The sequence below is a fragment of the Triticum aestivum genome, chromosome 1D (assembly GCF_018294505.1).
Source record: "Triticum aestivum cultivar Chinese Spring chromosome 1D, IWGSC CS RefSeq v2.1, whole genome shotgun sequence".
Taxonomy (NCBI): Eukaryota; Viridiplantae; Streptophyta; class Magnoliopsida; order Poales; family Poaceae; genus Triticum; species Triticum aestivum.
The window spans coordinates 110284579-110306248 of record NC_057796.1 but is presented as its reverse complement, the minus strand read 5'-3'; the positions used below and the strand labels follow the sequence as shown (position 1 = coordinate 110306248).

The window sequence follows — 21670 nt, the reverse complement described above, 5'->3', positions numbered from 1 at the left end:
TATCTTATCCATATAACGGTCATATCATTGAAGGGCATTTATGTCTTATCATGTTGGGTTGCTCCCTGTCTATAAATAGCCACCCCCCTCAACCACTAGCTGGTTGGCTGCTCCGAGAGAAACTGACACTTGTCATTTAGAGCATCCCATCCTCCGAGGACTTTCAGAGAAAATCATCAGTGAGGAAAAACCCAAAACCCCAACACCTAAAACCCAAAGTGATTGAGCATCACTGAAGAGATTGTTCCTGTGTGGAACCGACGCTTGTTACCTTTGAAGACTGTGGATCTTCTAGACGGTTAGGCGTCAAGGTCTAGAGCATCCAAGAGGAATTATGGATCGCTCGGTGACCTAGTCTGTGAAGGTTTGGAAGTTACCTAAAGACTTACCACGAGTGATTGGGCGAGGTCTGTGTGACCTTAGGTCAAGGAGAATACGGTAAGGACTATGTGTCCTATGATTGTGTGTCCTTTGGTTTAAATACCAAGCCCCTCCAACCAGACGTACAACTGTCACATCAGTTGGAACTGGTCTACCAAATCATTGTCTTCTCCGAACTACTGGTTCTATTTCCTCAACCCTTTCATTTCCTCGCTCATGTGTTCATGAAATTGATCGTTACTGTTTAAAAACTTTGACTGAAGACTTTCTCAATTTCCTCAATCCTATTTCTTCAGTCATCTTGTCTTCTACCTGCTTATCCTGTTTACTCGCTACCTGTGCTCTGTGTATGTTTCATTTCATCATGATGACCATGCCACTGTCTTGTTATGCATGCATCTGAGTACTTATTCCGCTGTTTGTAGTTCGTCACTTAGCAAATTCCTCAAGTAGTATTTCCTCAGTGACGAATTTGTAAAAATCGCCTATTCACCCCCCTCTAGTCGATATAACACACTTTCAATGTGTCAGTGTAGTCGCAGACGGAGGGGAGTACGAGGGTTGACTGGTTCGAGTTCGGGGTGCGGCTGACTTCGCCGGAGAATAACATGAGGTGTGGGGAAGTAGAGGGATGGCCTGACCAACGGTTTAGGGTACGGTGGGGCTGCGATGCGTGGGCGGAGGTGGAGCCAGCTGTGGGAGGCAGGAGCGGGTGGGACAAACGGCGTGGTTTTGTTAGGACGACTGGAGGAAGAAGACAAAAGATAGAAGAAAGCACGATGGACATTGGATGTCAACCCAACCGCATGCAGAATCATTTGTTGACTAAGTCGGCTCCACCTTGTATAAGCACTTGGGTTCTATAATGCCGTCAAAATATGCATTTATGTGTCCTCGGCAAAAAAAATGAGCTCACTGTGACATAAAATATATTGAACTACTTTTTTGTCTAGGAGTCATATAGTCGTATTTTCTCAATTGCTTTGTTGGATCAATTTATATTATTGATGTGTTGTTTCAGTATTTTTTCAGGAATTTTGAGAACTTTATACCGTCGAAACCCGCTACCAGTTCTATGGTAAACTATGATAAAAATCCTACTCCTATATTTTTATTTATTTTAAATTTTCATTTTGTTTTATCATGAGAATTTCATTACGATCAGCATGGCAACTTTCTTTTAGTGTTTTTTTTGCGGCTAACTTTCTTTAAGTGTTTTTTTTACCATGAGAAATGTTCACATGTCTACATAATGTTTTCATTGTACACATGCCAAATATGTACACAAAATTTCTTCAATGCTTTCATCGTACACATGCTAAATATGTATAAAAAATTTGTTCATTAAATCATGCCAAGTCTAGATGTCTTCCGATCCTTGTTTGGGGTGGGGGTTGGGGAGTTAGGGGCTGAAGGGAGGGTTTCTACGTTTTCCATGATCATGGTTTAGATGTGTTCCAAGTGCAATTTTTTTCTAAGTTTTTCCTTATCTGTAGTTTATAAATTAGATGTTGGCAGTTTCATTTAATATAGGCTGGCATTTTTACAAACTAGAGCATGGCAAGTTGTAAAATTTTGTTTACTTTGTCTTCTTTTGTATCAGATGATTTTTTTTTGTTTATGGCATTTAAATGAAAAGTAGCTAACTGGGCCTAGCCCATTTTCCGGCGCGCTATTTGGGCCAACTTGAGGTCACTCCGGATAGGGGGGTGTTTCTCCCCTAGCGAACCTTTTAAGGAGTGGGAATGGTTCGCTCGATGGAACCTCCCCTAGTGAAAATTTTATAACTCAGGGGAACACTATATTTGACGTTTGACCGGTATTTGAATCCCTAAAACAAATCTCTTGCAATCTTTTTCCCTACCAAATCAAGCCCCCAGCTAAGATTTTATCTCACTCCGGCTGCCTAAGCAAAGGGTAGGTCAACTCCGCTCGCACGCGACAGCCACCGCTTCCTCATTCGCACCAAGTACACAGATTGTGTGGGAACGAACCTCATGCCATTGCTGGCGAACGAGGAGGCCTCAGTGTGGCTGTCACCGCCACCAGCCAACACCCCAACCCCCTCCGACACTACATGTTGAACAAAGCAACCGTCGTACAGACAATCTACGTTAGTTGTGGGGACTGCCACATCTTTGACCAACACTGCTGGGGTAGTAGCTCCCTGCCACCATGCCACATAGGTAATGCAACCCCTCCCCCTTTGCCTCCTTTATTATGAATCATTGTTCCTATATATTACTAAAATACAAAGCAATAGTAAACTTGAACTATCCTTGCAGTGGATTTGGTGATGTCCGATGCAACCACAAAATTACCATTGCCAGCTCGCCGACACTAGCTTTTCTAACGCATCGTCACCTTTGTATCATCTTCCACTTCTAATCATCTCTACTATTAAAGGAGAGTTATAAGTTGTTTCGTCCTCCAGGTACGTTTGCCTCCTCATCCATCGATTTTTCTCTCTCCAAACCGACACCCACCTCGTCCATGTTTTCACCTTTTTATACTGATTTTTTCACACGGTTTCATTCAACCGCTATTACCAAATGACCAATGTAGCCCCAACAGATCCTCCGCTATACACAACAAATCAATTATTATCAAATATTACCAAGTCGAATACCATGGTCACCTTGCCTAGCGCTAAAACCACCCTCCCATTACTATCATTGATCACTAAATCAAAGTGCTATTACTTCCCAAAATCTCAAATGATCAAAAATATAAAGATCTCTTGCAGTATTTTCCCCTACAAAATCAAGCTCCCCGGCTAATCTTTTCTCTCATCCTGATTGCCTAAGCGAGGGGTAGGTCAACTCCGCTCGTAGGTGGTGGCCGCCTCCTTGCCGCTCGCTCCAAGTACAAAGATCGAACGAACCGCATCCCGTCTCCGACGAACGGGGCAGCCTGGATGTAGCTGCCCCCGCCACCGGCCAACAACCCAATCCTCGACGACACTACATGCTAAACAAAGCGACCGTCATACAGATGATCGACGCTTGCTGTGGGGATGCATTGCTGGGGTAGCAGTTCGCTGCCACCATGCCGCCTAGGTAATGCAGCCCTTCGCCTCATTTGTTCTGAATTGATGTTCGTGTATATTACTGGAACAAAGCAATAGTAAACGTGAACTGTCCTTGCAGCAGATCATTTGGTGATGTCTGATGCAACCGTGTAATTACCAGTCAGCTTGTTAAACGCTAGCTTTTCTAACGTATTGTCACCTTTATATCAAACCTTCCACTTTCAATCATGAAGGTGGTCTACAGCTTGAATTACCTCACACAGAGTTGTGGTGGTTGAGGAGTTCACGCTCACACTGAATCAAAGTGTAGGGTGCGACAAAGGTGTCGTTCTTTTATTCTAGAGCTCACAATCTCCTAGTTACCTATATTTTGGTCTTCCTGCAGAAATGGACCAATATTTCATCGGCGAGTGGATACTTGCTAGCCATGCTCAGTATTGTTTCAATTAGCTCCTATTGTTGTAACCATAACTCAACTGCAATAATGTTCTCATGTTATTTTGAGGGAGTACCACTGTGCGTGCTCATGAACCCTTCGTTGCATATTCCCCCGGCTTGACACATGATACATGTTCGACCGCGTCTGTATGGATGGCATGGTATTGAGCACAACTCGGCCGGATAACCAGCACATGATACATGTTCGACCATGTCTGTCTGGATGGCATGGTGTTGAGCACAACTCGGCTGGATATAACCAGATGCAGTGCCAAAAGGTCTCCCAAGTTTCCCAACAAAAATATGGGAAGATAGTTCTCAATGTTATATTTTTAATTGCAATTTGCATGTTCTGAAAAAATGTATTGCAACCTTACGATTATTTAACGGTTAGAGGCACTAGCCACACATTTGTTTATTTATTATCTACCAAATAGAACAATAGGTTTTTCTTACCAAATAACTAATAATTTGTGAACCAGTGCACAACTGATTTGGTCTAAGGATGCTTGAAAAATAATTAACTCTCATTCTCTGCCGAGGTACTAATGGCCAGAGAAGAGCTGAAAGGATGAGCCATTGACACAGATGATGAGATTATAGTGGGAAGACGGAGATACTAAAGGCCAAAGAAGAGTTGAAAGGATGAGCGATTGACATAAGTAGTGAGATTGTATATATAAAGTATTTGCTTCGCTTCGATCCATGTTGCTTGTCGCTCACATTTGAGCGACAAGTAATATGAATCGACTTCATATATACCACCGTATAAACGAGCTGGCTCTAAGCCATACTGCCGGTCAGTCGGCGTTGCAGAGCACCACCTTGGAGAATGCAGCATCGGTAAACCAACTATTGTGTGCTTTTTTAGGATAACCAAAATTGTTATTTCACAACAGGTTCCACATGACAGCTGAACAGACTAATAATACATATATTAACATAGATAGAATAGTATAAATAAACCTCTCGGATTATTGGAACATGAACTTCCCATGAAAAGTTACACATATTTTCATCATTCTACTATCCCTTCCCGGCAACATACACCTTTGACTCCTCTTCAGGACATGGAAACGTTAGAAGGTTTTGAATATGTGTGTCATCTTCCCTCACAAGCATTAGCATCATCACCATATGTAAACCTGAAACGAAAGGTACAGTAAACATAGCAAGACGGTAGTAGTTAGCCTTGCACAAGGAGTCTAAAGTCTCAACCGCTGCTGCTGCTGCTTCAAGGCCCCCATCCGTGGGGGCCGTCCCCCGCCAAAAGGAGGCGGCGCTGCTACTGCCTAGGTCTCTTGGAGCTGCAGCTTGGGCATTTGTACTGCTTTATGCTCTCCGCCTTCGCCGGAGTTATCTTCACGCACTTGCCATGGTACCACCTCTCGCACACATCGCAACCAATCCAGAATTCCTCGGCGCTGTATATGCCACCGCATGTTCCGCATAAGGTCTCGCTGTGGTCGCCGTCATCTTCATCGTAGCCTTCATCGGCATCCCTGGCGTTATTTTCTGCACGTGGTGGTGGCGGCGCCTCGACTGTATGCTGAGGAGACACAATAAAATTAGAATAAGAGAGAAGAAGAGATCAAAACAGCAAAGAATTTCCTGTTACCTTTGATGGCAGCTTGTTTCTACCGCTGTTGTCAATACCACCCGATCTGTCCCTCTCCTTCGATTGTCTCATACCTGAGATGACTTCATACACGGTTGGCAAATCATTCATCATGCCAAATAAACGCTTCCTGTTGAATTGCCGAGGGAAACTATGAGATAACATAATAACAGTGCAAACTCTTACTCTTTGCAACAAATAAAATGATAACAGAGGGCAGCAAATCTGTTCTGTATTTGCATTCAGTGTTACTTTGACCATTTTGTCAAATTTATTTGCAACTATATGTATTATTATCCTGATAAATGTATAACCCTATAGTTCAACTAGGCCCACACATAATCTAGTTTCTCTAAGCGCATCCCTCATAAAATCCAAAGGTGGGCTCAAACCAAGGCTGTCCATGATTGCATAGCTATTTAGTTACACATAAAATTAGTTACGTAAACGTTGCTTAGATAAAACTCTGATCCCACCAATAAATTCCAAAGCTAGAAGTTCTAGCAAAACAATGAAAACTACCAAGTGCTCAATTATTTATTCAATTGTGAGTTTTTGAGGGAACAAATGAGAAAAAAGAAATACGATTCGCTCCCTGTAGGAAATCAACTGTTCTTACTCAGTGCATCACCAATTGTTCTTACTTACTCCCTCCGTCCCATAATATAGTGTCAAAAAACGCTCTTATATTATGGGACAGAGGGAGTAGATTCTTAAAATCCAAGCCAAAATATTCAACCAGTTCTACATATCTCAGACTTCAAAAACACGGAACAGATTTCTTGCATAGCATCCTTTGACAAAGGGTACCACTACTATGTATGGTGATGCAAAATGAAAAAATACAAGCATACTGGCCATCATCAATACTAGCATACGAGTGATTTTACTTGAAAAACTAATAATAATATATCATGCATAAATCTATACTATATAGAAGCATTCCAAGGACACAGATAGTCAGTCCACAGTTTATGTTAGCAAAACAAACAAACACAGTTGCTACGAAGATATGATGCCACACTATACTTTCTTAAGAACACATTCAGCCGATTGTTTTATCAGGGAGCAATGACAAAATGTTTAGCGTCTGCGAGTATAGAAATTTAGTTATCTAAGATTATTAGGACAGTTTACACAAACAGAAATGGTTAACTCAACACAGAGCACATAGGTCCGGACAACTTTAGAGATCTGCATACCACAGACACCCAAAATGGGAATATAATGACGAGGGGAAAAGCAGGCATTATGCAAATCAATTAACATTGAGGCAAACAACAGGTGCTAAATTCTTACACAGCAAGCAATTACAGGGAACTAGAAGCAACTGAATAAAGAACTCATAAATATCAGGCCCTGTTTGATAGCTCAGTATTTTCTAATTAGTGGTTTCGCTACCACTAAAAATTGTAGTATTAATAGTGCAAGTATTTCCAAAACCATGGTGTGTCATGTATTAAAAAGCGAACCCTTAGTCCCTCAAATGCTAATCTGCTTAGTTCAAACTCTTCTTTGATCAAGGTAAGAACACCAAACATATACAAAAAAATGTAGAGAAGACGACTTGAGTAGTACAACGTATCTTTAAGGATCATTAAGATGGAAAAAATTCTCACAAATGCGATAGACATCAAAGAGAGAAGACTTTTTTTTTTTGCAAAACCACGAGCATTTTGTACAAACTATTACAAAATTCCAGATTGGTCTAGCGCATAGCAAATTAGCAATATATCTAGAAGCTTTCATAAGACATGACTCCAGATTTAAGATTGAACCCTCTAGGCACAACTCCAACCCTTTGCAGCCTTGGTCAAACCTCTGCCATGGGTTTATGGGTAGGTGCAAAGCCAATAGGCTAACAAGTGGACCGGGCTCGTCAGTATGGTTGCATATAATGGTCCAATCTTAAATCTAGAGTTTTTGCGACACAAAAACTTCTTAAATCTGTAGCTATGGGAAATACATGTTTCAATATGGATTCTTGTGAGTGTAATATTTAGTGGATGTTATACATAATTTATGCAAGATATAAATAAATCTCTGGAGGAAATACATGGTACAACTTCAAAACTCTAGAATAGCATTTTATGGCAATATTGAGGGAGATAAAATTTTCACAAAAGCAAACAGAATTATTCTTCTCCACAGAACAGAGAGGTTACCATGTGAAAATTGTTATTGCTTTCAGATGGAAGTTCTTTTTCTTATTTAGACACATCTTCAAAAGTTAACACCATACTAACCATCAAGGTTCAAAAAAGCACTAGGCTTTAATTCCTAGTTTTGCCTCTTCCTAGTGCCTGTCTCACCTAAGCGCATGCCTGGCACTAGCACTAGCATTCTGATTTCAAGCACATGCCTAGGCGTGCTTTTATTTAGCCATGCCAACCACAGAGGGACAGAAAGAAACATGGATGTGATTTCCTTTCCACAAAAAAACATAACTTCCTATGTTTGGCTTCAGAAGATTTTTTTCTTTTTTGTATTTAGATGCGTCTTCAGATGTTAACACCATACTAACCATCAAGATTCGAAGGCGTAAATTCCTACTCCCTCCGTTCCAAAATAGATGACTCAACTTTGTACTAACTTTAGTACAAAGTTGGGTCATCTATTTTGGAACGGAGGGAGTAGTTCTGTCTCTGCCTAGTGCTTGCCTCACCTAAGCCGCTAAGCGTACGCCTAGCACTAGCACGATTAAGCGCTAGGCATTCTGCTTCCAAGCGCATGCGTAGGCCTGGTTTTATTTAGCCATGGTAACCATAGAGGGACAGAAAGAATACATGGATGTGATTTCCTTTCCACAAAAAAACATAACTTTCTATACACCACATCCTCCTCCATGTGACCAGTGGGCACAGCACAGAGTAGATACAGTAAACTCATGCACAAAAACTGAAACCTCTGTTGATATTAGACATGCTTGGAATTTTATATCACGATTACAATATACAAGAAAAAAAAAGTTGCCTCATTTCAGTGAGGTTACTACTCATCATGAGTTCATATAATTTCTCTCCACTTGACTATTCTTTCATTACTAAGATGGAGCATGCAGAGTTGCAGACAACCATTATAGATTGGGCTAGATCTCTTTCTCCAGCAGATCACAGGATAACCAGTAAAGAAGGCCCAAAAATTCCCCATGTAGAGAATACTTAGTATCACAATGGTACTTGAGAAATCAAAAATTAAATCTAAACCAGACCGCAGATCGCTGTTCAGAGCACGTACATAACAAGCTCACACGCAGGTACGTGCATAACATGCAAATTCTAACATTAACCTCAAATCCCAACAAGTTCCCCAGAAGTCCCTTGATGCCCTGTAGATATATCCCTTTGTCTATACAGGACACCAACAAAGTCATAACTTGCCTCTATGAGCTAATAATAGTTCCGTAGACTGTCCGGATTTAGAACCTTAACATGAGTGCGTGACACTGGCACTGCAGCACAAAAGCATCACTCATCAAACCCAAAGAAACAGAGGGGGGCATCATAATCATCATACCGGTCGTTGCGGGTGAGCCGCGCGGCATAGTAGAAAGCTACGGAGACAAGCCACGAATCGGAGTGGACGGCGACGAGCGCGAGCCAGTCGCTGCGCTTCATCCCGTCGCGCGCAAAGTTGATCCCGAGCGCCGGCTCCGGCAGCTCGGTGGGCACCTCCTCCGCGGGCAGCGCCACCTCCCACGCCTCGTTGGCGTACCCGTACAGGCACAGGTTCTCCTTCTCTGTCGGGACACGAAAGCACATCGCGATCTGAGGAGGGCAGCTCGCAGCCAATTGAATCGAAACTGTAGCAGAGAGGGGAGAGATCGCGTCGGGGCCTCACCTGGATCGCACTGCGCGTAGAACTCCTCGACGTCTGCGAAGGAAGGGAGAAGGATTAGGGCTAGGTTTGGGGTTTAGGAGGCGGGGAGGGAGTGGGGGGCGCGTACCGTGGGTGAGGGCGCGGTGGATGGCGTTGCGGCGGGCGCGGTAGTCCTTGAAGATGTCCTCGACGGTGCGGGGGGCTGAGCCGCCGCCGCCGCCCGCACCTGAGCGGCGGTAGGAGGCGTCCATCGCGGGGATGGGGGGCGCCGCCTCTCGTGATCTCCGGCGAGGCAGGGGAGGCTGGGAGGAGATGACTGATCGCGATGCGGGAGACAGAGGAAGGCAAGTGAAGAGCAGTATAGACGGGTTGGGGTGGGGGTGATGACGCGAACGAAGGGGAGATGTGTAAGAATTTGCTCTTTTGCGTCTGGCTCCCTGCAAATATCCGAATCTCCGTATAAGGGGACCAAGGGCTCCGCTCCCGTCAAGGAAACGAAAAGGTCAAGTTTGCAAACCATGAACCCTCGCCAAATTTCAATTTGTTACCTCTAAATCATGAAACTTCAAATTGTTCACGTTTTTTTACCCTGATAGGGGGTTGACATTCCGTATAAGAGTACCCTGGCACAAATAAAGATTTCCTTGGCAGGCTCATTCGAATGGGCGACACCAACATAAAACATCACCCCAAAAAACCACTTTCAGGGAAAGTTCATATCTTCAGGAATTCTCATTCTATAACAGAGATTGTCATGCTAGTTACTTCTATAGAGGATGCTGAAGTACCTGCCTGGTAGGGACCTCCGAGGGCGAGAGTGCCCTCCTAGCCATCCGTTTCACGATGGCTTGCCGTGGAGGCCTCTCGGGGCCGGGGCTCTCTGAGCCGCCCGTTCTGCCCGGATGGCTCGGACTCGGGCAGCCCACCTCCATGGTTCATGACGGATGGACCGCGGGAGTGATCCCGGGGCCATCCTCATGCGGTGGCGTCGGGCATGCCCGCGATCGCCCTCTTGTGCGTTGTCCCACGTGTGGCGGCTTGGCCGAACCCACCTGTCGGTGTGTATGAACCGCGTCGGGCTGGTCTAGTCACGATAGGCGGGCCATGAGTCCCTTCGGCGACGCAGGCTCGCTCGTGGGGGTGTGTGTTGCGCCCGCCAGAGCTGGCTTTCATGACGGGTGAACTGGTGAGATTCATTGTAAGGAAAACAAAAAACTTCCCTACGAGAGAACGAACAAACTCAAGATCCAGTCTATTAATGCTAGCAACCAGTGGGAAAGGTCTACATACCCTTGTAGAACACGCTTGTTTAAAGATCTAAAGTTCATGGGTGATGTAGTCGCACTTTCGACGGGTCAATCCGATGTAGCACCGCACGAACGATGCCCCTGAATTGCACACACATGCACCTTGATGTCGTCTCCTCCTTCTTGATCCAGCAAGTGAGGGAGAGGGGTGGATGGCATCAATCTCGGTAGCACGATGGTGTGGTGCCGGAAATATGGTTAAATTTCAGTAGAGCTTCACTAAGAACTGCGCTAATGAGGGCCGTATGGAACGAGAGGGAGCCGGCCAGCAACCGGGGTGTGAGGTCTTGCGGCCAGCCCCTCCCTCCAATAGTTATAGGCGTGGGGGGGAGGTGGCCCCTCCTCCAAGCCTCTAGGGATTGTGCACCAAAGGGGGGAGGAAATCTTCTCCTTCCTTCCCCACTGATCGTGATCGTGATCCGTTCTTTTTAGGGATCTTGATCCTATCCCTTCAGGATTTGATCATATTCCTTTTAGGGGGGGATTTGGTGCGCATGGAACAGAGGTGTGGCACCTTTTCCCACCACCCACGTCCATGTGAGTCCTTCCATGCAGGTGGGTCGCACTCCAGAACCTTCTAGAATCTTCCCGATACAATACTGAAAAATCCCAAACTTTTCTGGTAACCCCGAAAATACTTTCCATATATGTTTTATTTGTCTCTGGACCATTCCGAAGCTCCTCGTGATGTCTAGGATCCCATCCGAGACTCTGAATCAAAATTCGATAACAACATCTTACTAGTATAATGCCCGTGCGTTGCCACGGGCCTTTAAATATCTTTTGTAATTGCAAGTAATGTGTAGAAAAGACAACCTTCAACAATCAGAAAGTAATCAAAATCCACTTCACTTGATATGCAATTTGATGATGTATACATAGAGAGCAAATCCAAATAATCAGCTTCGGGGTAGGGGAGGCTTGCCCCCTATCAAATTCGGAGTAAAATATGGGAGGCTTGCCCACTTTTGGCTTGATCACTGGATAGGGGAGGGGTCCCTTAGACACAGATTCCCATGACTCTTTGTTATTAGGCACAATCCAAGAGCAGTGGAGGTCAAGGTGGATGACAGATGGACTCCGTTGTTCTAGCAATTGTTTGGGCCCTTGGAAGTGGCGGATTGGGACCTCCTCTAGGATGAGCTAGCCGGAGTGAGGTTAACCAACGGGGACGACAACATTTCTTGGAAGTTGGAACCTTTGGGCCAATTTTCCATAGGATCCCTATACAGAGAAATTTTTAAGACGGACACACAAGGTGAGGTGATGGATATCTAGAAGATGAAGATTCCTTCCAAAATAAATAAAAATTCTTTGGCAAGTTGCCACGAACCGAATTTTTAGTGGTGATCAAGTGATCAAAGGGAAAGGGACAGGAGACAGCAAGTGTACTTGTTGCGGCCAAGATGGAACTTGCGAACATGTCCTGTTTAGATGCATCATTGCAAGGTTTATTTGGAGTGTTATTAGGGAGACCAGAGGGTGTATCTGGAACTGCGCGCGGGGGTGTGTGTGTGGGGGGGGTTGCTAATTTACACCATCTTCTTATGGGCAGGGCCGACTCTATGTTTCAGAAGGCCCTAGGGCGAACTCGGCAACATGGGCACCTAAGTCCTAAGACCGTATATATGTGCGTATGTGTGTGCGTGATACATAAACAAATATATCTAACTCCATTTTCATAATATTAAGAGTAAACTTTCAAACATACATTTTTAGTTTGAGATGACTATAATAATTGTTGAACACTTGGACAATGCCATATTACGACAGAAAGACTAAAAGATAGCAAAATGAAACTGACACGATTACCTCAAATAAGAACCCTTCTCTGATTGAATTTCCATATCGCTTTCTTTTACTTTTCTCCATTTTTGATCACCCAAAAAATGCTTCTTAGGGAACATTGTAAGACAGGCTAATGTCCTAAAAATATGAAGAAAAGAGCATACAAAAAATTACAAACCTATACATCAAACCCTAATCTTTTTTTGCAAGAAAGCTTCCGACCTTTTCATCAATCTTGGTAGTACAACGAACACCAGAAATAATAAAAATTACATCCAGATACGTAGACCACCTAGTGACGACTACAAGCCTTGAAGCGAGCAAAAGGCGCGTCGTCATCATCGCCCCTCCCTTTTTGGAGTCGGGCGAAACTTGTTTTAGTAGATAGACGGGAAGTCGTCGTGTTAAGACCCCATAGAACCAATGCACCAGAACAGCAACCGCCACGGATGAAGAGTGGTTTAGATCGGAAGGATCCAACCTGAAAACACACTAACATAGACGAATGACAACCAGATCCGAGAAGATCCACCGGAGACACACCTCCACACACCCACTAACGATTCTAGACGAACCACCGGGACGGGGGCTACGTGGCGAGAACCTGGGTGCTTCACTTTTTTTGAGTCACTGGGTGCTCCACGTATCGCTAGAAATCAGGCTAAGGGAATTGGGCCCACATCATTCTTTTTCCCCTAACTATTTTATTTGCCGGGCTATATTATCAGATCATGGGCCCCTAGGCCTGCTCCTTGGGCCATTGCCTCTCTAGCCATACACCAGGGCCGGCCCAGCTTATGGGGACCCATGGACGAGATAGATGAATAGTTTGGATTGGTTTTGTGGCGATTGCTTGGACCTTGTGGACGACCTGCAACAAAGCTTTAATAGAGGGACGATCTATAAAATAAAACACTTGGTTGACCTAGTGTACAAAATTGTGATTCTACTGCAACTTTGGAAACCGCTTGGATGACTGCGGGACCGGCCTCATCTTGGTTGCTTGATCAACACCCTTCTGGACAAGTGCTGGAGCCTTCGCAACACATCATGATGAAACAACATTGGCTAGCGAGCCATCCTCGCCGTGAAGTGGTGTCGGAGCCACCTTCGATTCTTGCGTCTTGCTTGCTTAGTTGTGCTTTATACCGCTTCTTAGTAGTTTCTTCTTTGAGGAATGCTTCTTAGTAGCTGGTAGCCTCCATGTGCGTCACGTCGCTATGATTTGATCCTATGGGCCTTGTAATAATTTAGACTTATTCTTGGTTATCTCTTTGTGTAATAAACCGTAAAGCTTCTGTTTAGATAGGCAAGTGCCTTTTATCTGCAAAAAAAAATTAGCTTCAGTTTCTAATTTGTTATTCTATTATCTAAAAATGATTTTTAGGCCTGCATAACATCTTTATCTCATCGCATAAGCTGCTCGTTTCTCATTTTCTTGAAAGAAAAAAAACTTTTTTAGACAAGAAAGAAAAAAAGCCTAACATGGTAAGGTTGTGTGATTGTTAGCTGTTTTCTTTTCACCTACATAGCCTTTTCTCACCGCACCGTAGCATGCTACCTCTTGAGCATGCGTTGGTTTTCCCTTAAAGAGGAAAGGATGATGCAGCAAAGTAGCGTAAGTATTTCCCTCAGTTTTTGAGAACCAAGGTATCAATCCAGTAGGAGGTTACACGCAAGTCGCCTTGTACCTGCACAAACAAATAAGAACCTGGCAACCAACGCGATAAAGGGGTTGTCAATCCCTTCATGGCCACTTGCAAAAGTGAGATCTGATAGAGATAATAAGATAAATATTTTTGGTATTTTTATGATATAGATTGGAAAGTAAAGATTGCAAAATAAACGGCGGCAGAAATAGCAAATTGATAGGAAAATAATATGATGGAAGATAGACCCAGGGGCCATAGGTTTCACTAGTGGCTTCTCTCACGATAGCATAATCTACGGTGGGTGAACAAATTACTGTCGAGCAATTGATAGAAAAGCGCATAGTTATGAGAATATCTAGGCATGATCATGTATATAGGCATCACGTCCGCGATAAGTAGACCGAAACGATTCTGCATCTACTACTATTACTCCACACATCGACCGCTATCCAGCATGCATCTAGAGTATTAAGTTCATAAGAACAGAGTAAAGCATTAGGCAAGATGACATGATTTAGAGGGATAAACTCAAGCAATATGATATAAACCCCATCTTTTTATCCTCGATGGCAACAATACAATATGTGCCTTGTTGTCCCTGCTATCACTGGGAAAGGACACCGCAAGATTGAACCCAAAGCTAAGCACTTCTCCCATTGCAAGAAAGATCAATCTAGTAGGCCAAACCAAACTGATAATTCGAAGAGCCTTGCAAAGATATCAAATCATACATATAATAATTCAGAGAAGAACCAAATATTGTTCATAGATAATCTTGATCATAAACCCACAATTCATCGGATCTCGACAAACACACCGCAAAAAGAATTACATCGAACAGATCTCCAAGAAGATCGAGGAGAACTTTGTATTGAGATCCAAAGAGAGGGAAGAAGCCATCTAGCTAATAACTATGGACCCGAAGGTCTGTGGTAAACTACTCACACATCATCGGAGAGGCTATGGTGTTGATGTAGAAGCCCTCCGTGATCGATTCCCCCTCCGGCGGAGCGCCAGAAAAGGCCCCAAGATGGGATCTCACGGGCACAGAAGGTTGCGGCGGTGGAAATAGGGTTTCGTGGTGCTCTCCGATGTTTTCAGGGTATATGAGTATATATAGGCGAAAGAAGTAGGCCGGTGGAGCCACGAGGGGCCCATGAGGGTTGGGGCGCGCCTCCCTACCTCGTGACCGCCTTGTTGCTTCCTTGACGTCCACTCCAAGTCTCCTAGATTGCGTTTGTTCCAAAAATAACTCTCCCGAAGGTTTAATTCCATTTGGATTCCGTTTGATATTCCTTTTCTCCGAAACACTGAAATAGGAAAAAAACAACAATTTGCACTGGGTCTTTGGTTAGTAGGTTAGTCCCAAAAATAATATAAAAGTGCATAATAAAGCCCATTAAACATCCAAAACAGATAATATAATAGCATGGAACAATAAAAAATTATAGATACGTTGGAGACGTATCAAGCATCCCCAAGCTTAATTCCTGCTCGTCCTCGAGTAGGTAAATGATAAAAACAGAATTTTTGATGTGGAATGCTACCTAGCATAATTCTCAATGTAATTTTCTTTATTGTGCCATGAATGTTCAGATCCGAAAAATTCAAGATAAAAGTTTAATATTGACATGAAAACAATAATACTTCACGCATACTAACAAAGCAATCATGTCTTCTCAAAATAACATGGCCAAAGCAAGCTATCCCTACAAAATCATATAGTCTGGCTATGCTCTATCTTCATCACACAAAAAATTTGAATCATGCACAATCGCGATGACAAGCCAAGCAATTGTTTCATACTTTTGATGTTCTCAAACTTTTTCAATCTTCACGCAATACATGAGCGTGAGCCATGGACATAGCACTATAGGTGGAATAGAATGGTGGTTGTGAATAAGACAAAAAGGGAGAAGATAGTCTCACATCATCTAGGCATATCAACGGGCTATGGAGATGCCCATTAATAGATATTAATGTGAGTGAGTAGGGATTGCCATGCAACGGATGCACTAGAGCTATAAGTGTATGAAAGCTCAACAAAAGAAACTAAGTGGGTGTGCATCCAACTCGCTTGCTCACGAAGACCTAGGGCATTTGAGGAAGCCCATCATTGGAATATACAAGCCAAGTTCTATAATGTAAAATTCCCACTAGTATATGAAAGTGACAACATAGGAGACTCCCTATCATGAAGAACGTGGTGCTACTTTGAAGCACGAGTGTGGTAAAAGGATAGTAACATTGTCCCTTCTCTCTTTTTCTCTCATTTTTTTATTTGGGCCTTTTTCTCTTTTTTTAGGCCTCTTTTTTTTATTTATTTTTTATTTTTGTCCGGAGTCTCATCCCGACTTATGGGGGAATCACAGTCTCCATCATCCTTTCCTCACTTGGGACAATGCTCTAATAATGATGATCATCACACTTTTATTTACTTACAACTCAATACTTAGAACAAAATATGAATCTATGTGAATGCCTCCGGCGGTGTACCGGGATATGCAATGAATCAAGAGTGACATGTATGAAAGAATTATAAAGGTGGCTTTGCCACAAATACGATGTCAACTACATGATCATGCAAAGCAATATGACAATGATGAAACGTGCCATAACAAACGGAACGGTGGTAAGTTGCATGGCAATATATCTCGGAATGGCTATGGAAATGCCATAATAGGTAGGTATGGTGGCTGTTTTGAGGAAGGTATATGGTGGGTGTATGATACCGGCGAAAGGTGCGCGGTATTAGGGAGGCTAGCAATGGTGGAAGGGTGAGAGTGCGTATAATTCATGGACTCAACATTATTCATAAAGAACTCACATACTTATTGCAAAAATATATTAGTTATCGAAAGAAGTACTACGCGCATGCTCCTAGGGGGATAGATTGGTAGGAAAAGACCATCGCTCGTCCCCGACCGCCACTCATAAGGAAGATAATCAATAAATAAATCATGCTCCGACTTCATCACATAACGGCTCACCATACGTGCATGCTACGGGAATCACAAACTTTAGAACAAGTATTTATCAAATTCAAAACTAATCAACTAGCATGACTCTAATATCACCATCTTCATATCTCAAAACAATTATCAAGTATCAAACTTCTCATAGTATTCGATGCACTTTATATGATAGTTTTTATTATACCCATCATGGATGTTCATCATATTATGACTAATTTTATAGCCAAAGCAAATTACCATGCTGTTCTATAAGACTCTCAAAATAATATAAGTGAAGCATGAGAGATCAATAATTTCTATTTAATAAAACTACCACCGTGCTCTAAAAGATATAAGCGAAGCACTAGAGCAAAATTATCTCGCTCAAAAGATATAAGTGAAGCACAAAGAGTATTCTAATAAATTCCGATTCATGTGTGTATCTCCCAGAAGGTGTGTAAAGCAAGGATGATTGTGGTAAAATAAAAAAGCAAAGACTCAAATCATACAAGACGCTCCAAGCAAAACGCATATCATGTGGTGAATAAAAATATAGCCTCAAGTAAAGTTACCGATAGACGAAGACGAAAGAGGGGATGCCTTTCGGGGCATCCCCAAGCTTAGGATTTTGGTTGTCCTTGAATTTTACCTTGGGGTGCCTTGGGCATCCCCAAGCTTAGGCTCTTGCCAGTCCTTATTCCATAATCTATCAAATCTTTACCCAAAATTTGAAAACTTCACAACACAAAACTCAATAGAAAATCTCATGAGCTCCGTTAGTATAAGAAAACAAATCACCACTTTAAGGTACTATAATGAACTCATACTTTATTTATATTGGTGTTAAACCTACTGTATTCCAACTTCTCTATGGTTCATACCCCCCGATACTAGCCATAGATTCATCAAAATAAGCAAACAACACACGAAAAACAGAATCTGTCAAAAACAGAACAGTCTGTAGTAATCTGTATCAAAAGTATACTTCTGTAACTCCAAAAATTCTGAAATAAATTGGTGGACGTGATGAATTTGTATATTAATCATATTAAAAAAGAATCAACCTAAAAGCACTCTCCAGTAAAAATCGCAGCTAATCTCGTGAGCGCTAAAGTTTCTTTTTTTTTACAGCAAGATCATAAAGACTTCACCCAAGTCTTCCCAAAGGTTCTACTTGGCACAAACACTAATTAAAACATAAAATCACATCTAACAAGAGGCTAGATGAATTATTTATTACTAAACAGAAACAAAAAGCAAGAAACAAAAATAAAATTGGGTTGCCTCCCAACGCTATCGTTTAACGCCCCTAGCTAGGCATTGATAATTTCGATGATGCTCACATGAAAGTCAAGAATTGAAGCACAAAGAGAGCATCATATAGCATATGAGAAACACATCTAAGTCTAACATACTTCCTATGCATAGGCATCTTATAGGCAAAAAATTTATCAAGGCAATTAAAAACTAGCATATGCAAGGAAGCGGAAAGAAACAAAAGCAATCTCAACATAACGAGAGGTAATTTAGTAACATGAAAATTTCTACAACCATATTTTCCTCTCTCATAATAATTACATGTAGGATCATAAGAAAATTAAACAATATAGCTATCACAAAACATATTCTTAAGACTATCCACATGTATGCAAAGTTGACACTCTTCCAAAATAGTGGGATTAACATTAGCTAAAGTCATGACCTCTCCAAACCCACTTTTATCAAAACTTCATAAGATTGAACATTCTCCAAATATGTGGGATCTAAAGTTGACACTTTTCCAAACTCACTTTCAATATTATTGCAAACATTATCATCAATCTCATATTCATCATGAGGCTTAAATAAATTTTCAAGATCATAAGAAGAATCACCCCAATCATGATCATTGCAACAAATAGTAGTCATAGCAAAACTAGCATCCCCAAGCTTGAGGTTTTGCATATCATTAACACAATTGACATTAAGAGAATTTATAATAACATCATTGCAATCATGCTTTTCATCGAAGGAACTATCAAGTATGGGTGCAATAGCAACGATCTCATGTTTAACATAAGGAACTATAGCAAATTCATCTTCATAAATATTGGCATCATGGCCACAAGAATAGCAAGCATCATGTTCATTAAGGGATATTTCAATCAAATCATCGGAATCATAATTATCTATAGATTCATGCATATCATTATTTTCTTCAGAAGTAACGGTCATTCTTTCAATAAATTCTTTGACGTAGACATTATGAGCATAGTTTTCATAGCAATATTTAAGTATGTCAAAATTTTCAGATTCATAGAGAGTAATATCATACTTTTCAATCAAAGAAGCAACTTCATAAGCACCCTTAAAAGAAACAAATTCTTCAATTTGTTCGATATCGTAGTAACTATAAACACCCTTTTCATAAGAAGATAAGATTTCATTATCATTAAACTCACATAGGTAGGGGAGGTGTTTTTAGGGTTCTTAGAGCAACAAGTAAAATCATAAATTTCACAAAGATTCCAAGCATAACACAGCAATCTGTTTATTTGATCCCATAAGAGTCTCCCTTTTTCAGACAAACGGTGGCGCACAAAATGAGCATGCTCATCTAAAGATTTCCCATCAACTAGGCTAGTTGGGGTTTCAGCACGAGCGCATAAGGATCGAAGATGATCCAAGTAGAACACTTTAAGTGGATCCATATCAATAGATTTTTAGCAAGCAAAGATGCAAGCAAATAGAAGGCACATGGAAACACAAACAAAGATACATACGGGAAGAAGGCAAAAGAAAAGGGCGAATAAAATGGCAAAGGTGAAGTGGGGGAGAGGAAAATGAGAGGCAAATGGCAAATAATGTAATGCGAGGGATAAGAGTTTGTGATGGGTACTTGGTATGTCTTGACTTGTGCGTAGATCTCCCCGGCAACGGCGCCAGAAATGGCTAGTTGCTGGGAGATCAAATCTTGACTTGACTTGGCGTAAGCCTCCCCGACAACGGTGCCAGAAATCCTTCTTGCTACCTCTTGAGCATGCGTTGGTTTTCCCTTGAAGAGGAAAGGGTGATGCAGCAAAGTAGCGTAAGTATTTCCCCCAGTTTTTGAGAACCAAGGTATCAATCTAGTAGGAGGTTACACGCAAGTCGCCTTGTACCTGCACAAACAAATAAGAACCTTGCAACCAACGCGATAAAGGGGTTGTCAATCCCTTCACGGCCACTTGCAAAAGTGAGATCTGATAGAGATAATAAGATAAATATTTTTGGTATTTTTATGATATAGATTGGAAAGTAAAGATTGCAAAATAAATGGCGGCAGAAATAGCAAATTGATAAGAAAACAATATGATGGAAGATAGACCCGGGGGCCATAGGTTTCACTAGTGGCTTCTCTCAAGACAGCATAATCTACTGTGGGTGAACAAATTACTGTCGAGCAATTGATAGAAAAGCGCATAGTTATGAGAATATCTAGGCATGATCATGTATATAGGCACCACGTCCGCGACAAGTAGACCGAAACGATTCTGCATCTATACTATTACTCCACACATCGACCGCTATCCAGCATGCATCTAGAGTATTAAGTTCATAAGAACAGAGTAATGCATTAGGCAAGATGACATGATGTAGAGGGATAAACTCAAGTAATATGATATAAACCCCATCTTTTTATCCTCGATGGCAACAATACAATACGTGCCTTGCTGCCCCTGTTGTCACTGGGAAAGGACACCGCAAGATTGAACCCAAAGCTAAGCACTTCTCCCATTGCAAGAAAGATCAATCTAGTAGGCCAAACCAAACTGATAATTCGAAGAGACTTGCAAAGATATCAAATCATACATATAAGAATTCAGAGAAGAACCATATATTGTTCATAGATAATCTTGATCATAAACCCAGAATTCATCGGATCTCGACAAACACACCGCAAAAAGAATTACATCGAATAGATCTCCAATAAGATCGAGGAGAACTTTGTATTGAGATCCAAAGAGAGAGAAGAAGCCATCTAGCTAATAACTATGGACCCGAAGGTCTGTGGTAAACTACTCACACATCATCGGAGAGGCTATGGTGTTGATGTAGAAGCCCTCCGTGATCGATTCCCCCTCCGGTGGAGTGCCGGAAAAGGCCCCAAGATGGGATCTCACGGGTACAGAAGGTTGCGGCGGTGGAAATAGGGTTTCGTGGTGCTCTCCGATGTTTTCAGGGTATATGAGTATATATAGGCGAAAGAAGTAGGTCGGTGGAGCCACGAGGGGCCCATGAGGGTGGGGGGCGCACCTCCCTACCTCGTGGCCGCCTCGTTGCTTCCTTGACGTCCACTCCAAGTCTCCTAGATTGCGTTTGTTCCAAAAATAACTCTCCCGAAGGTTTCATTCCGTTTGATATTCCTTTTCTGCGAAACACAGAAATAGGCAAAAAAATAGCAATTTGCACTTGGCCTTTGGTTAGTACGTTAGTCCCAAAAATAATATAAAAGTGCATAATAAAGCCCATTAAACATCCAAAACAGATAATATGATAGCACAGAACAATAAAAAATTATAGATACGTTGGAGACGTATCATAGCGCAGGGCCTCGTTCCTCTCACTCCCTCACAACAGGTTGTTGCTCTCGCTTTCTCAGCGCAGCACAGCCGCCGCTCTCCCCCCTCTCCTAGCCACGGCGTCGCCGGCATCCTTCTCTC

General features: G+C 42.2%; 1 protein-coding gene across 1 annotated transcript; it reads right to left on the bottom strand.

The window, feature by feature from the left end:
- Positions 1-4770: 4770 nt before the first annotated feature.
- LOC123180625 (PHD finger protein ALFIN-LIKE 1) lies at positions 4771-9675 on the bottom strand. The gene is made up of 5 exons (XM_044592706.1): positions 9415-9675; positions 9309-9341; positions 8985-9207; positions 5469-5598; positions 4771-5399 (listed from the first exon to the last, which is right to left on the bottom strand). Exons 1-5 carry the CDS (start codon positions 9536-9538, stop codon positions 5136-5138), a joined length of 774 nt encoding a protein of 257 aa, XP_044448641.1. The 5' UTR covers positions 9539-9675; the 3' UTR covers positions 4771-5135.
- Positions 9676-21670: the final 11995 nt, after the last annotated feature.